Source organism: Chrysochloris asiatica, unplaced genomic scaffold (genome assembly GCF_000296735.1).
Source record: "Chrysochloris asiatica unplaced genomic scaffold, ChrAsi1.0 scaffold00016, whole genome shotgun sequence".
Taxonomy (NCBI): domain Eukaryota; kingdom Metazoa; phylum Chordata; class Mammalia; order Afrosoricida; family Chrysochloridae; genus Chrysochloris; species Chrysochloris asiatica.
In genome coordinates, this window is record NW_006408534.1 from 5,821,113 (window position 1) to 5,839,431 (window position 18,319).

The window sequence follows — 18,319 nt, forward strand, 5'->3', positions numbered from 1 at the left end:
AACTCCAAACTCAAGGATAGTTGAAGAACAAGAGGTGTGTGTGTGAATGCAATAATAGAAAATTTATGGCACTGTAAGATTAAACCTCATGGGTTAGCAAAGTTGGTCTGGTACATTAATTTATCATTGCTAAGCTAGTCTTTCTGGCATGTTTATAGTTGGTTTGCTGTTTTTGTTAAGTGCCATCGAGTCAGTTCTGACTCATAGTGACCCTGTATAGCATTTCTGAGGAGCAGTTGGTGAACTTGCACCACTGACCTTGTGGTCCAGTGCTTTATCCTGTAGCACCACACCAGGTTAGAAATGGTCATTTGAGCATTTTTTCCCAGCTTCGCTGAAGTATAATTTACATACAATAAACTGAACCTATTTAGAGAACACAGTTTGATCAATTTTGGCATATGTACATATGCAGTGCAAAGAGCATCATAAAATAATGAAAATATGTACCCCTCAAAAAAGTATCTCTGGGATCACTGTTTCTCTGGGTAGGGTGCCATATACTTTTATAAAGTGGTTGTGTCGTTTTACATTCCCATCAGTAATATAAGAGAGTGCTTGATGTTCCACATCCTTGCCAATACTTTGTATGGTTAGGTTAGTCTTTTAATTTGAGGATTTGTAGTAGGTTTATCCACCACTCATCCATCAGTTTGTCATACTGTGGTGCCTTGTGTGTTGCTGTAATTCTAGAAGCTATGCCACCAGTATTTTAAATACCAGCAGGGTCACCCACAGTGAACAGGTTTCAGCTGAGCTACCAGAGGAAGACAGACTAGGAAGAATGAGAGGTGGAGTACTTCTGAATATTTAGTCACTGAAAACCTTATGAATAACAGTGGAACACTGTCAACACCAGAATATTGAATTTTGAAACATGATCAAGAGTGCCAGAATATTGTCAGATATAGTGCTGGAAAATGAGTCCCTTGGGTTGGAAGGCATTCAAAATACATCTAGGGAAGAGCTACTGCCTCAAAGTAAAATTGACTCTAATTACGCAAATGTATTAAAGTCCTCGGGACCTTTCATTTGCTGATGAGGCACAACTCAAAATGAAGAGAAATAGCTACAAGAATCAACGAAAAATCAGAACATAAAATGTATGGAGTAAGAATATAGGAAAATGGGAAAGTGTCAAAAATGAAATGGAATGGAGCTGAAATGGACTGCATTTGGACTTTTTTTGACAATCACATGGTTTACTGTGCTGGAATGATAAACTGAGAAAGAATAGTGTCACGTTCATCATAAAAAAGAACATATCGAGATTTGTCTTGAAGTACAACGCTGTCTGTGATAGGATAATATCCATGCACTTACAAGGAAGATCAATTAATATAACTATTATTCTAGTGTATGTACCAACCACTAAAGCCAGTGATTATGAAACTGAAGAATTCTACCAACTTCTTCAGTCTGAAATTGATCAAGCATGCAATCAAGATGTATTGATAATTACTGGTGATTGGAATGCAAAGGTTGGAAACAAAGAGGAAGGATCAATAGCTGGAAAATCTGATTCATAATGATAGAAACAATTCTGGAGATCACATGATAGAATTTTGCAAGACCAATGACTTCACTGCAAATATCCTTTTCAAACAACATAAAAGATGATTATACAAATGGACCTCCCAAATGTAATGCACAGAAATCAAATTGACTACATCTGTGGCAATAGATGGTGGAAAAGCAAAGATGTCAGTTTGATGACTAAGGTGCCATGGTATTTTCAATAACCTCATATGCATGTAAAAGTTGTACAGTGAATAAGGAAGACTGTAGAAGAATTGATGCATTTGAGCTATGGTATTGGAGGAGAATATTAAAAGTACCATGGACTGCCAAAAGAACAAACCAATCTGTTTTGGACGAAGTACAGCCAAGCCAGAATGCTCCCTGGAAGCCAGCATGGCCAGATTTCATCCCTCATACTTCAGACATATTGTCAGGAGAGACAAGTCCCTGGAGAAGGATATCATGTTTGGTAAAGTGGCGCATCGGAGAAAAGAGGAAAACCCTCAATGAGATGGAATGGCACAGTGGCAGTAGCGATGGGCTCAAATGTAGCAGCGATTGTGAGGTTGGTGCAGGACTGGGCAGTGTTTTGTTCTGCTGTGCATTGGGTCACTATGAGTCAGTACCAACTCAGTGTCATCTGTCCACACCAGCAGAATATTTATAGAACTTCATGGGTGGCACAAATGGTTAAGTACTCAACTACTTGCTGAAATGTTAGTGGTTCAAAACCACCCAGAAGTGCCTCAGAAGACAGATTTGTTGATCTTCTTCCAAAGAGTCATAGCCTTGAAAATGTACAAGATAGTACTGCTCTTGGCACTTACGGTCAATAGCAACTAACAACAACAAAAGTAGGTTTATAGTAGTGTAATATTGTACTTGTAATTTGCTTTATCCTAATGACTTCATGTGAATATTTTTATTTCGGTAGTTTCTTTGGTGAAGTTTCTATTCAAACCTTTTGTCCATTTTTTTTTTTTTAAATAGGTTACTTGTCATCTTTTTATAGAATTTAAATATTCTTTATATGCTCTATTTTGTCAGATCCTTTGTGAGATGTTTTGCAATCCTTTGTGAGCTATTTTGCGAATATTTTGTAGCTTGCCTTTTAATGTTCCTAGTGGTGTCTTTTGATAAGAAAAAATATTTAATTCTGATGACATTCAATTTATTAATATTTTCTTTCATAGTTTATGTTTTCTTGTGTTGTATTTAATCTAAGACCACACTGTCTTGATTACTAGAGTTTATGGTATTGAAATTAGGTAGTATAAATCCTCCAACTTCGTTCTTCTTTATCCAAGTTTATTTTTTTCTTATTTTTCTAGATCCTTTATATTTACATATAAATTTAAAATCATCTCACTAATTTCTAATTTCTACAAAAAGGCCTTCTGGGATTTTGATTGGAATGACAGTGAATCTTTAGATTAGCATGGGGAATTGACATTTTATGTACACACACACACACACACATATATATATATGTTGTTGTTGTTAAGTGTTGTCAAGTCAGTTCCAACCTATAGTGAGCCTGTATACAGTTTCCAAGGAGCAGCTGGTAAGGTTGAACCACCAACCTTGTGATTCAAAGTGACTTTGCAGTCTAGCACATTAACCCACAGTGCCACACCAGGACTCCTATATGTATGGTTGTTAAGTGCTGTCTATATATGTTAAGTCACAAAGTATTCTACTAGAGTTCCTATCCATACATGCTGTTGTTGTTAAATGCCATTGATTCAATTCCGACACATAATGACTCAGTATAGTGTTTCCAAGTTTGACTTGACCACCATGTGATTAGTAGACCAGTGCTTATTCTACCATGACACACCTTGCACATGTTTATTCCAAACAAAATGTGTTTAAATCTGTTTCTGTGGTTAGTGGATAGATGCAGAAAGGTTCTCTCAGTAATACACTTGTCTTAGAGTTGTTTGTTGTTGTGAGGTGTCATCAAGTCACCTCCAACTCACAGCAACCCTATGCACAACAGAAGGAAACACTGTCTGGTCCTGTGCCATCCTCACAATTGTTGTTACACTTGAGCCCATTGCTGCTGTTACTGTGCCAATTCATCTCCTTGGGGTCTTCCTGTTTTTGTTGACCCTCCACTTTATCAAGTATAATTTCCTTTTCCAAGGACTGGTCCCTCCTCATAATATGTCTGAAGTATGAGAGACAAAGTCTCGTCATCCTGATTTCTAAGGAGCATTCTGGCTGTACTTCTAACACACATTTGTTATTCTGGCAGCTCCTGAACTTTCAATATTATTCTCTAACACCATAACTCAAATGCAGCAATTCTTTTGTGGTCTTTCTTATTCATTGTCCAGCTTTCATATGCATATGAGGCTACTGAAAATACTATGGCTTAATTTAATTTAATTCTCAAACTGATATCTTTGCTCTTAAACACTTTAAAGAGGTCTTGTGCTGCAGATTTGCCTAATGCAGTCCATCATTTGATTCCTTTGATTTATTAACTGTTGCTTCCATGAATGTTGATTGTAGATCCAAGCAAAAAGAAACCTTTGACAACTTCAATCTTTTTTTCCATCTATCATGATGTTATTTATTAGTCCAGGTGTGAGGATTTTTGTTTTCTTTACATTGAGTTGTTTGGTGCCTTCATAGAAAAGGTCCATTCAAAACACTAACTTCCGAAGGGACCTGCTAGGCCAGTATAATATAAGGCAGAATGTTCAGTTTAGAAAGTTATAGCAATTGTTTTTTTGAATTTCAAAAGTGTAATCTTTATAGATTTTCTTGAAGGTCACAGCATGATCACAGGAACCTATTTGGAAGAATTTTTAAGAAAATTAAAAACTGTGTTGATGAGAAAAGTCCTGGAAGCTTGTTTTTTTCTACTGTGACAATATACCTGCTCATTCTTCAAAAATAGCAAGAGTTAGCCTATGAGACTTTCTTTGGAAAATCTTATCACCCTTCAGCCCTGATCTTGTCCCGTCAGACTTCTTATTTTTGACTCCCAAACTTAAAAGAATATTTAAAATGAATATGATTTGAGTTTGGGGAGGGTGACCAAATTATCGTTCTGACATGATGTAAGTCAAAGACTACAGAACTCAATGGGTGGAAGGGTTAGGGCAATGGAAGCACCACCTTCAGAAATGCATAGACCTAAATGGAGACTAAATCAAGAAACAATAGGTTCACATTTTGATATTTTGTTTCATGAAGTTTTCTATTATTCTGCAGTACTACTTTTGGACTTATCCTCACTTGTTTGTATGTGCATATATGACTTTTATGTCTCTAGAAATTAGAGGTGCTTAATCTCAACTACTGGAGTCCTGGTATGATGCCGTGGGTTAATGAGCCAGACTGCAAAGCCATTTGAACTGCAAGGTCAGTGGTTCAAGCTCCCCAATTCACCTCAGAAACCCTACACAGGCTCACTATGGATTGGAACCAACTCTACGGCACTTAACAACAACAAGAATCTCAACTACTTACTGAAAGGTTGAGCACCCAAAGGTGCCTCAGAAGACAGCATTGTTAATCTTCTTCCAAAGAGTCACAGCCTTGAAAATTATATAAAAGAGTTCTGCTATACACATTTGGGGTCCATAGCAACTAATTACAACAAAAGCACTATACTGCTAACCGCAAGGTCTGTGGTTCAAACTCATCAGCCACTCTTCAGAAACCCTATGAGTCTCTATGAGTCAAAACTGCCTCAACAGCACTTAACAACAACATGTTTTCTAATTCTATCATCCATGTCATTTCTCAATTTGTTTCTATTGATTAATTGTTGTCTTCATTGTTGTTGTTGTTGTTGTTAAGTGCCATTTTCCTTCTTTGCATACCTCACCATTTTGACTGGGAACAAGGCATTACAAATTTTCACATGTTAGTACTGGATGTTTCTATATTCCTATACACATTCTTGCTTTTGCTTTTAACTTAAGTTACTGGGAAATAGTTTGATTCTTTTGAGACTTGGTTTTACTTTTTGTCAGGACTAGCAAAGCCTTTAATCTAGGGTTACTTTTTCTCTATACTTAGATAACCTTTTTGGTACTCTAGCAATGCATTGTGACTTGTAAGGTCTTTCACTCTGCTTGATGGAAACACAAACTCGATTTCCAGAAATCTCTTTCTGTGCATCTCTGTCCCCTCTGACACTCTGCCGCATGAACTTGGGCCATCTTGACCTCATTGACTCTAGTTTGTTTCCTCAAAAACTCATACAAGTTTGTGTGCTGCCTGATACTCAAAATATGAAAGCCTTTACTTCATATAGTTAGTCTGGATTTTTTAGTTGTTTCAGGCAATAGGGAAAATTTGAAGCAGAAGACTTGTTGACCTATTTCTATGTGAGATAAAAAAAAAAATCTGCCTTGCTTTTTCTCTAATGAATTTCTTTGTTAGGGTGCCTTGTCAGGGAATCAAGCCTACTTGCACTGTGGCTGGGGCAGAAGAAGAAAATGATGGGTCCAACGGAGGCACTAAAACCCACAGGACCTACAACCCTAACCTCATTCAGACTGCAGGGTTTCTCCTTCTGCACCAACTATGAGTACATTCAGACATTTAGCAAGATTCAAAGAGGAAGGTTTACATATACATGTAATAATGGATTCTGAATACGTCAGTGTCTCATTGGCAAATATTTCTAATTAGAGTAAACAATGATCGACATCTGAGATAACTGGAAGGTTGTGGATTGGGGTAGACACAATTTCAGGTTGACAACTGAATATCGTTCAGACTTACTTCTAACTCTTCTTTGTGTACTGTTTGGGAAGACAGAATGCTTTAGGTGATTGAATATGAATACAACAGTGTTTGTTATCAAAAAAACTGGAAGTCATGAGACATTAGTATGTATGTAAGAGTCCATTTACACAAGTAAATGTTTACATCTCTCTATGTGTCTTCCTCTAGGAAATAGTAGAGCAAAATGAAGGGCAGGATGAATTCCTCACCAAGCTCTTTGAAAAGATAAGTTGATCAGATATGGTAGCAGGAGTAGGAAGCAGGAAACAAATTGGAAAAGATAATTTCATGGAGCACAGCCTTGCATTTGCCTGTCCTGAGTATAAATTGTGATTGTCAAAACTGATGCTTCTCTGTAAGTTCTCAAGATTTTAGAGAGGTATATGGAGTCGTTATCTCTAGCAGTGATGTATCTCTTTTCTTAGAAATGACAGTGATAGTAACTTGTAGGAGGAGTTCATTTAGCCTCTGATGCCTAAGTCTTGAATCAGAGTTGAGAATGATGGTTGGGTGGAAGAGGAGAGATTGGCAGTGACAAGCTATGGGGTCATGAAGAGGGCAAACAAAGGGAAGCTCAGGCAAACAGTCACTTGAGTGGTGACTTGGAAAAGGACTGAAACTGATAAGAAGGTTTCAAGGAGTAGGAAGACTTAAAGTTCTTTCCTTGGGCTGACCCAGATCTGAGTAGCCAGAAGACCAGAGTGAGCAGTGCAGGACTATGGAGGCCATTTTTTCCATTCCTTCCAATTAGTAAATCAACTTAGGAATAGAGCAAGAAAAAACATGGAAATCTGGAGTCTGGGTTTTGAACAATAACTTTAAAACTAAATGAACATGAGTCCCTATATTAGTACCGCTCATGATTTAAATTCACAGGTTAGCTACCCTTCTCTTTTATTCCTGGTGTGGCATTGTGGGTTAATGCTCTATACTGCAAAGTAGGTTTCAGCCGTAAGGTCAGTGGAAGTTCACCAGCCACTCCTTGGAAACCCTATATACGGTCTCTATGGATCAGAACTGACTCAAAAATAGTTAACAACAACAACAACAATTATTTTGGATAATGTAACCAGAAAGGATAAACCAGAATCTTATACTTTTATTTATAATAGTTATTTATGAAAGTCTTCCATCTTATCAATGGTTTCCAAACATTTCCTGCCACTGTCTTTTTATCCAATGAAATATCATAAAGAATATATATATAATTATTTTTTATGTATTATATTGCATGACTTCTGGTGTGTCACTGTAGGATCAGGACTGGACTTTAAACCACAAGGTCAGCAGTTTAAACCCACCAGCTGTTGCTCAGAAACCCTATACAGGGTCACTATGAGTCAGAACGAACTCAACAGATTGATTTGTTATTGAATGCCGTCGAGTTGGTTCCAACTCATAGCTACCCATTGCATAGGGTTTCCAAGGAACATCTGGTGAGTCTGAGCCACTGACCTTATAATTCAAACTAACCTGTGGTCTAGTGCTTATTCTAAATACACCAGGACTCTCTCTGTATATACATATCCTGGTATGGCACTGCAGGATAATGCACTGATATAAACATATTTATGTGTATATATCCTGGTGTGGTGCTGCAGGATAATGCACTGGACCTCAAGGTCAGTTTTAAACAGCAAGGTCAGCAGTTCAAAACACACCAGCCACTTCTCAGAAACCCTTTACAGGTCTGTATGAGTCAGAACTTAACAACAACAATAACATCTAGTAAAAATATGATTTTATAAAACCACAGACTTAATTACATGTCTAACCATAATATTTTTGTGCAACATAATGGTGCCAATTATTTCTGCTCAGGAATGGCCTATATGCCACGTGGGTCTCCCTCTAGCTTGTAGTTCCTCTGACACCTAATGAGCCTTTAATAATGATGCTTTTCTGCTGTCATTCTGTTTCCTTTTTAGTATCCAGAAATAACTACACTCCAACTGAAGAAGATCCTGAACCAGAGGACCTGGTCAAGTAAGTACTTGAAAGTAATCCTGTAGGACATAGAAGGAACACAACTTTTCTCAACTCTGCTTCTTCTTTGTCCTTCCCTTGGTGGGTTGTGTGAGTTGATGAGCAATGGCCCCATTGAGCAGCTCTGTTTTATACGAAGATAAGTCTTGTTGTCTGACAAAGCAGTAGAAGAACTAATGCAGCACTGGAAATAAGTATTTTCTTTCTTAATTTGGGTGGATATGGAAATATGGCAGTAGAAGTGAAGATTTCTGTTATCTTGCTAGATTGAGGGGACTAGCTGAGCACTTCTTTCTTGACTTATAAATTCTGTGAGGAACAACTGCATCTATTTCCTTAATCTGGCAAATAACTTCTCTGTTGAGTTTATATTTAAATTGAGAAATCTACAAACACTTTTAAAAGCCCATTGCAAATGGAGGGCTTGAATGTGTTTATATGAAGCCCAGGATGAGCCATAAGAAAAGGTCAAAGTCCAAGTGAAAGTATCTGGAATGAGAAGAACATGGAAGACATAGACTGATTTCTTCAGGAACGAGAACAGACTTTAAGGCACAGCAACTGTAGGAGATTTGCTACCTAAGATTTGTGATTGCTTCTTTTGTTGATGTAGCCAAGCCTTCAAACCCAGACAAATTAAAGCCCAGGGTATTGAAATAATTTCCAGGTGATCCTTCAAAGCCAAATCCAATTATCAGGTAAATAAACAGTAGGAGAGACCCTAGAAATGATAGAACATAAGGCCTGACACCCCCCAACCCACCCTCCAAATATTCTTGGTTAGTTCTGGAGAAATTAGCTAGTAGATATAACTTGTGGAAACCAAAAAAAAAAAAAAAAAAAAAAAAAAATTAATGCCTTGGTCACAAGGATACAAATAAATTTTCAAAGACTATATGGGCAAGTTACATTTATTTAGTCTTTTGAGAGAATTCGTGGATTGACGATTGTGGGACTCCTGTAGATTTTGGCCAAGGATTTGGCAATGTTTCCCATGATAAGTGATGAGAGGTGGTTTGAAAAATACTATTGTTAAGAGTATTCACTGCAAGTCTTATTACCATTCCCAGAGACTTATGTAAATGTAAAACTAGAGGAATAATTCTCGGTAAACGTCCCCAGATTCTATCCTTGGTGCTGTTCACTTTCACAACTTGGATCAATGACTTAGAGGAAGACATGGAATGCTGGCTTATGAGACCTGCAGATGGCACAGTGCCTGGAGGATTCATTCATATTAGTGACAGCAGAATTGAAATTCAAAACATTCTCAACAAGCTGTGTTTATTCAAAAAAATAAAATGTAGCCAGGATGAAAATTAAGCACGGCCATTTTGTTATTTAAAAAAATTGTTGCACAAATTTAATATAGACATGACCTCATTTTTGTGGCAGTTTATTTGAAAAATATCTGGTTAATATAGTTGACCTCAAGCTTAACATGAGCTAATAGTTTCAAGTTGCTGCTTAATAAGTTATTACAAATTCAAGCTATATTTAATGGGAGCATTTAGACTCGTGTTTTTGAAATTGTGTTCTAAGAAACAGAAACCAAGAGGTTTTAATAAGTGTTCCATGAAATAAAAGGGATTAGATTCTGTGGTCAATTACACTTGAGAAAATCTGGGTTAAACAAAATGTAATAGCGGGTTCTTCAATCCTTATCATATGCTAATGTTCCATGGTGAATGGAGAAAATAGTCTATAGATACAGAGTCCCAAATTTATTAACCACAAAATTATATCTTTGCAAAACATCTCCCTTTGCACATAATTTGGGACATGCTGACTTAAAACTTAGAAGTGATAGATCCACTCTATCTGCTTAATCATATTGCATCTGAAGGGTTATAGTCAAGGCTAGATTTTGTATTTTAGGTAGATCCTGGCAAAACACTAGTATCATCGCTATCAGTGGGAACCTACTTGACAGCATCTGATGACAACAGCAAAAGAGGATGATGGAGGTTTGGAAATAATATCATCTGAGGAATAGTAGGAGAAATCTTAGATGCTTAGAATGAAAGGCAAAAGATGAAGTTGTCATGCTTTCCTGGAGGCAGAACTAGGATTGCTGAGTGAATATCACAAGTTTCCTTTGCACTGATCATAAAAATGTGGTCAGGACTAGAGTTACCCTTCAATACAGAGGTTTGCTAGGTGAAAAAGTGAGCACCCATTAGCGTAGTGGTTACAAATCAGGCTGCGAACCTTAAGGTCAGCAGTTCGAAACTACCAGAGAAAGATGAGGCTTTCTGCTCCTGTAAAGACTTATAGCCTCAGAAACCCTGTACAGGGTCGCTATGGGTCAGAATAGACTCAACAGCACTTAACAACAACATTACTGACAAGCCATCTGTTAAATAATCTGAGGAATGAATTCCTTCGTTTGAATGGGTTTTCCCATTCTTGTAGTTCTATGTAGTTCTTGTAATTCTATGATCTTAGCCTTCCTAGGTAAGAGAGTTATTTCCGTTTGACCCACTGTGAAAGAAAAGCTATGCTACAATTGGGTGTCCCTATAGGGGTTTCCTGTGCTTCTTGGGTATAGGAAGCGCCAACAAACTTTCTCTTTCTCTCTCTCCACTACTCTGTCATTCTTATTCTTTTTTGTTGTTGTTAAGTGCCATCAAGTGTGTTCTGACCCATAGCGACCCTGTGTAGGGTTTCCAAGGAGCAGCTGGTGAGCTTGAACCGCCGACTTGTAGTTCAAACTGCTTCGCAGTCTGGCACATAAACCCACAGCTCCACACCAGGACTCACTCTTTATACCCACATAAATGCTAGTCGTTGGAACCTATGGCAGGTCTGAACAGCACTGCCCTCCAGTTTTAAAAAGGGGCATACAGTATTAGGGCAACCCCCAGAAAGAATATTTTTGTTCTTTGGCAGAACTGGGAAGCATACTGCCCCTCTTCAGCCTCGATGCCTGCCAGGTGATCCTGACCCTACTGGACTTATCTTTCAGTTTTGTGGGAGGATGAACGCTGTTAGTTGAGTACTAAGCTCTGGAGTCAGATTGCCTGGGTCTGAATCCTAAACCTGACATTCACTAGTTTTGTGAGTTTGGAAAAGCCATTTAGCCTCATTATTCCTCAAGGTCTTCATTTGAAGCATGAAGAGTATTAAAACCTATTCTGAGAATTCAAATGGGACACTTATAAAGTGCTTAGAGTGTAATTGTCATATTGTTGTTGTTGAGTGCTATTAAGTCAGTTTCATCCCATAGCTACCCTATATAGGGTTTCCAAGGAGCAGCTGGTGAGCTTTGCAGGTCAAATGACTTTGCAGTCTGGCGCATTAACCCACAGTGCTGCACCAGGACTCCAATTGTCATATAAGTGACCAATATTAACTATTAATAACAATAACTTTATTTTCTGGAAGTGAGGATGAGGTAGCTGCAGGGTGGTGATTATTAACAATTCTCCAGCTTTACAAGAGGCTTTTACAAGAGCCTCAGGGCTGTAAGCTTGTCATTTGGTATCATAGGCAGTAGATCTCCCCATTAACAGATTAGGAAACTAGAGCTTGGGAAAGTTAAATGGTGTACCACAAAGCCAGTTTTCCTGGTTCTCAGCGTTGTAATTTTTCTAGCAAATTCCCTGCCCTTGTATGTAGGCAACATCATAAGCCTGCATCCATACTACACTACAGAAAGGTATATAGAATTGATAATCAGCAAGGGGATACAAACACAAAAACAAACATAAGTCTTTGCAGAAACTCATAGTATCTTTAGCTGACATGGAATCACTCCTCAACTCAAGGCAACCCCATGCTCAATGGAATGAAATGCTGCCCAATCCTGTGCCACCTCCACAATTGGTTGCAGATTGGACTGTTGTGATTTATATGATATTTAGAAGTCAATTGCCAGCCCTTTCTTCTTAGTCTATCTTAGTATGGAAACTACTGAAACCTGTTTACATTATAGCAATACACAATCCATTGGCAGGCAGGTGTTGACTACACATGAGGAACATTGGCTGGAAATCTAACCCAGGTCTCACGTATGGAAAGTGAGGATTCAATCACTAAACCACCACCATCACCTACCTCATACCCCACCAGAAGACAGTGTAGGGTGTGGTGAAGTATACACACATTGAAACAGGTCCCAGTCTTGTCACTTTAGCAAAGAACCTCTAAACCCTTATTTCCCCATCTGTAACATGGGGGCAGTTAGTACTAAAAGTTTTCCAAGACTCCTCATTTCCTGAAGAGAGCATCCAAACTCCTTAGCATGATGTTCAAACTCCTTCATAAGTTGGCTCCCTTCTACTTCTTCAATCACTACAACTCTCCTCCTTCTCTTCTGAGTTCTAAAGTTGGAACCATCCTAAAAATTTGCATCATGTGCAGAAATGAATCACATGTCCCTAGCCTAGTATGTCTATATCCCATGAGAAAAACAAAACAAAACAAAACAAAAAACAGCTTCTAAGAGGTTGTGTCCATTAAAGAATGTGAGAGATGGTAGGATCCTGGCATAGGCCAGCCACAGGTCCTTCTGGGATAAGCAATTCCATGGTTCTCTGTAGCATTGACCCTGGGGCCTTCCCAGGCTCTCTGGTAGGATTTGGAAATGCCTGGCTTCCTTAGCCTTTGGTTGTGGTTCTTCACAGGTGATTTTCCACAAGCAAGACAGTCACCAGTTAGGATACCTGAACTGGGACCACTTCAGGCTGCTGTAAAGGAGGCAGGTAGGCATGGAAGGACCTGGTACCACTGGGCACAGAACTGGCAGACAGAGAGGAGAAGGGATGCCTGAGTCTTAGTCTCGGAAGGGGGTTTGCTTTGAGGGGACCTGACCGCTTGTCTTGATGACTCCTGGGCGAGCAGCTTGCTTGTTCTTGTAGTAGCCAATCAGACTGCCGTTATTGTTTTGATTTTTTTTTTCCTGTGGGTCTTTCTTTCACTAAGTATCTTCTGTTCTTCTGTCTGCTCCAGGCTGTTCTATTTGTCCTTTCAAGTGGAAATTTCCCACCTCAGAAGAGAACCATTCAACTTTTAACTAGTAGTGATTGTGGTGTGGTGACAGCAGTTGCTATTTACAAATCAGGGCATTTTTACATGGCCAATTTGAAGGTGTGAAGTATATTTGCATATTCAAAGAAGTGGATCTGCAAGTAACAAAAACATTTCTTGTTATTTCCATTATATAATCATGTTGTTGTTGCTGATGCCTATTGAACTCTTCTTGGTGTTCAATAGCACCCCGTTATAATCCCATCTCTACAGAGTAAGAAAGAGACTCAGGGAAATGAAGGAACTTGCCCAGGGTTTAATATTCTGGAGTATCAGGCTCCAGAGCAGATTCTCTTGTCCCTTCAGTAGATTTGATCCTACCACAAAGGCCAATCACCTATTTGGTCAAAAGATTTCCATATGGTTGCTTAAGATGAGCAAGGGTGGGGAATAGAGATAAAATAAAACTGATTGAATAATTAGACAATTAAAAACAAACTCTGCTAGGACCATCAAGCGAGAAGAGCACAAGCAGAATGCAGGAGCTTATTGAGAGAAGAAGCGATACCAGAGATGGAGGCGGAGATGAGGACATGGAGAGAGGAAGCAGTTGAGGAAGCTAGACTCATGGAAAGAAAGGGACTAAGTGCTGGTGGCCAGGAGGCAGATTTGCAGAATGTACCCTTAGATGGTGTAAATTATTATATATGCCTGAGTGTTTTTTTAAAACGAGCTAAAATAGAGAGAAATACTGTTAACTGATGGTCCATGGAGGGGATTATAATCATTGTAATGAAACAAGGTGTATGATTTTTTTAATGTAAAATTAATGATCTGCCTTGTAAATTTTCACTCCATTCACAATAAAAACAAAGTCTGTAGAAGAAGGTTCTCTTTAGGGGGTCTCAGATGGGAGGGGATCTGGGTGCAAGGCTGCCAGTACCCATGCAGGAGGCTGTGTTCAGTGCAGGCATGGTGCTCAGTGATGATGTCTGCAAGCTGATGCTCATGCTATGGCGACCCCAATCTCTGGCTTGACTTTGTGAGCTCTGTTTACCTGATGCTTCATGCCAAGAACATGGAAGGTGAACTGATGGGAGGGAGGGAGCTCAGGGCTTCCTCTGCACTTCCTGTCCCTAATTCATAGAATTGGGTGGCAAGCTGTCCATCTAGAAACAAGAGGCCAGGCAATCTGCATGGAACACTAGGTATGTGCCTAGGAGATATGGCTAAGTCTACCCAAACCACTGCTACTCGTGTTCCAGAAGCAGAGGTAGCTCACTTAGATAATAGTCACTTAGAGTTGCCTATGTTCCTAAATTGGGTTCCCTTGGGTTTTCAGCATGGATGTGGTTAAAGGGGAGAAGGGATGCATAGAAAGAACTAAACCATAATTGAAGGAGCCTGAGTGCAGCTATTTTGAGACCAACCGCCATAACTCTCTTCAATGTCTATTTTCCTTAAATTTCAATTTCCCATTTCTGCCAGTTAGCCCCTTCTAAATCCAACCCCCAGACAAGACCTCACAAAAGCCCATTTCCTCCACTGCTAGCCCCATCTAAACCCCAACCCCCCCCAAAAACCCCAAAAAAACCCTCAGTCTGTGCAGGAGGATGCATCTGAGCCTGGTTAGTAAGCCTCTTCTTGTCTTGAATAAACCTGTCCTGGCTGTTGAGCTGTTCAGCTGTGCTCTTGGTCTCCTTTCCCCATTGACTCGAACAATAATAATGTTTCCAACATCAAAAACAACAACAAGAACAACTGTGTTCCTTTTGGTTTCATTTTCACAGATGCTTTCCAAAACTTGACCCAAGATGACAAAGGAATAGACCTCCAGAAGCCAGAGGTAAGAAAATTTACTCATTATCATCTTAGGTGGAGCTGCCCATTGCAGATCCAGGCTCTTTTGAAGGAATAGGACTCTGGGACCTTTAATTCTACTGCATCTGAGATTTTGCGTTCATCCATCAGTTGTTATTGAGTACTCATGGTAGGCCAGGCACCTAGGAAGGGAGCAGGACACTGACTGAGTGCATCCAATAACCATGGCCACAATTATGCCATGTGACAAAATCCACAAAGCTTCAGCCACATACAAGCATTTAATTAGCTCCTGAGTCATAAAGTTTGAAATCAGCAGATCTTGCTGGCTTGCTCATGCATCTGGGGGGTGAGTGGGGACTTTGCTGTGACACCTTCTTTGAGGAAGACTTTCCAGAGCAAAGGCAGAAGCGCAAGAAAGCAAAAGTTTCAGCACAGCAACCTCTGAGACATAGGCTTCCAGAGACTTGCTACTCCTTCTGTTGTCCAAAGCAAGTCCCATGACCAAATCCATTTTCAGCAGATGAGGAAATGACTTCTTCTGTTGTGGGAGGAACTGCAAAGTCATTTAAGAGAGCATGGATATGGTGAGGGGTACAGAACAGAGTTCAGTAATGAACAGTAATAGGAGAGCTACACTATATGCTCTGCCAAAGTCATTGTAGAGGAGGCAGCATTGAAGTTTGAAGCCACATAAAGAAGAAGACTCCTGGCAGGCAAAGTGAAGGATAGGAAAGACACAGGCTAGATGGAATAGTGAATGCATTCCTGGCCAGAGTACAGGGAATGCAAGGAAATGGATTCAAAATGAGTCTAAAGAGGTCAGGGTCAGATCAGGCAGGATGTACAAGACTGAAGAAAACTTCATTTTAGAAGTTGGCATAGCCTTTCCCATGTTGTTGTTAAGGGCCGTCAAGTCAGTTCCAACTCATAGTGACCCTATATAGGGTTTCTGAGGCTTTAAATGCTCATGGGAGCAAAAAGCTTCATTTTTTTTCCCATGGAGCGGCTGGAGGGTTCCAACCACAGACCTTGTGGTTCACAGTCTAGTGCCTATCATATGGAACCACCGTGCTCCCAGACTTTCCCATAGATCAGGGAATATAGCCAGTCGTGTCTCTGTGTCTCTGTGCTCTCTTCCTGAATCTCATAGTATTTGTATCAAGCAAGTAATTATAAGACATTTGTTGAAAAGGTGACATGGACTATTTATTGCCTGGGAGAAGACAAATGTGTGCATGGCACCAATGTCTGTCTTCCATTCAGACTGCATTTATTTACTGAGCACCTGCTCTGCACCAACACTGTTTAAGATGAGGGTCTGAGGTTGAATCATCTACTTTCTTTCTGAAACAAATCCTCTGGGCTGCTGAGGAAAGTTTTGGTAAAAGCTGGCATTTAGTAGGTATGTAGTAACCCTCCAAGATACAGGGTCAGCACATATCCGTTGTCAATCACTCCAGTTTCAGGTGTGAAGGTGGGATTTAGCCAGAGGGAAATGTTTAGAATCTTCTGCGCCAAGCCCTGAGCTGCCTGGCCTACACCTGACTACCTTGGCATCAGCTCCTGGCCCTGGGCACCCTCTCCATAGAGGCAGACACAGAGCTAAGAGAGCAGGGAGATGTATGTGACTCCAGAAACAGGACAGCCCACAGCCAGAGCAGCCTCTTGCATAAGGTGTGCCATCAGAGAGAGAGAGACAGAGAGAATTGGACTGGGGTCTGTTTTTGTTAGATGCCATCCAGACAATTTCAAGATGTGTGTAACTGCCCCATAGTGTTTTCTAGGATGTGATCTTTATATGAGCATATCACCAGGTCTTTATCCCACAGAGCTGAGGAACGGGTTTGAACTGCTAGCCTTTCAGTTAGCAGCCTAACACTTAACCATTGCACCATAAGAGTTCCTTGGACCGGGGTCTAGGCCTGGATGAAAGCCATAGCACTACTTAGATCTAGTTCCAGGACCATAGGTTAATTACTTTCAATGTCTGTGAGTGGGCAGGAGTAAGTCCTGAGATCCTCTCAAGCTTTCTCACTGGTTCCATGAGAGATCATAAGAGCCACCCAAGCTTGCAGGGGTAGCAGCCAACTTACTGGAATTTGACTTGGAGGCTTTTCTCTGACATCATGAGTAACTTCATCATTATCACCTTCATCAGTGCTACCATTATATTAAAGTAATTGGCCTGGAAATGGTCTTCCCAGAGGTCCCTCTGTGTTGGTAATAGTCATCATACACATATAAAACTGTCAGACAAATAGGTCCATTAATGTAAACATATAGAATATACTCTAATGGAGTCCTGCTTCCTAGTAGGTCTGTACAGAGCTGTCTCAAGCATGCCAAATTGAATTTATGAAAAAAATACTGAGAAAATATTGTATTTTGGTTGTCATCACTCACAGGCTCTAGGAGAAGGCAAGGTTGATTCTATTTCAGGTTGATTTATATTTGCTACTGAGTGGTGTGGTCCCTCTGGCTAAAGCATCCATTAATGTTCTGTCTCCATGGTTCCCCAAGAGTGGAAGGAGAATGCCCTAAGTCCTATGTCAGGCTCTGCTCCCATAAGTACCTGGTGACAGAGAAATGAAAGCATTCTTCACTGTATGTGAGGAGGTGGGTCTGAACTGATCCCACCTTGATTTTCCATTATGTCCAGTGGCAGATGATGACTCTGTATTCCTGAAAAGGCAGGAGCCTGCCTGCCTGCCCTCATTGAGGACTTCATATATGGCCTAATGGTAGTCTCTGGCTACCACTCAATCCACTTACTGTTCTGCTTTGAATACACAGCATGTAAAAAAGGAAGGTTGTTGTTGTTATTGTTAGGTGCTGTTGAATTTGTTCCAACTCAGAGTGACCCGGTGCACAGCAGAATGAAAAACAGCCTCATCTCCTATGTCATCCTCACAATGGTTATGCTTGAGCCCATCGCTGCTGCCATTGTGTCAATCCATCTCATATGCAGTCTTCCTCTTTTTCACTGACCCTTCACTTTACCAAGCATGATGTGCTTCTCCAGAGATTGGTACCTCCTGATAACATGTCAGAAATATGAGAGACAAAATCTCACCATCCTGGCTTCTAAGGAGCATTTGGCTGTACTTCATAGAACATAGATTTGTTTGGCTTTCTGGAAGTCCATGGTACTTTTGGAGTACTGGTGTGGCACTGTGGGTTAATGCGTCAGACTGCAAAGCCATTTGAACTGCAAAGTCAATGGTTTGAGCTCACCAGCTGCTCCTTGGAAACCCTATACAGG

The 18,319-nt window shown here is 40.0% G+C and overlaps 1 protein-coding gene across 1 annotated transcript in view; it reads left to right on the top strand.

Annotated features, from left to right (window-relative positions):
• The window catches only part of CAPN14 (calpain 14), a 163,466-nt gene that overhangs the window by 91,805 nt on the left and 53,342 nt on the right, over window positions 1-18,319 (top strand). The window contains 7 exon segments of the mRNA XM_006835279.1: window positions 6,445-6,505; window positions 6,955-6,977; window positions 8,205-8,262; window positions 11,155-11,234; window positions 14,185-14,243; window positions 14,245-14,318; window positions 15,024-15,079. Of these exon segments, the coding sequence (XP_006835342.1) occupies window positions 6,445-6,505; window positions 6,955-6,977; window positions 8,205-8,262; window positions 11,155-11,234; window positions 14,185-14,243; window positions 14,245-14,318; window positions 15,024-15,079 (411 nt within the window).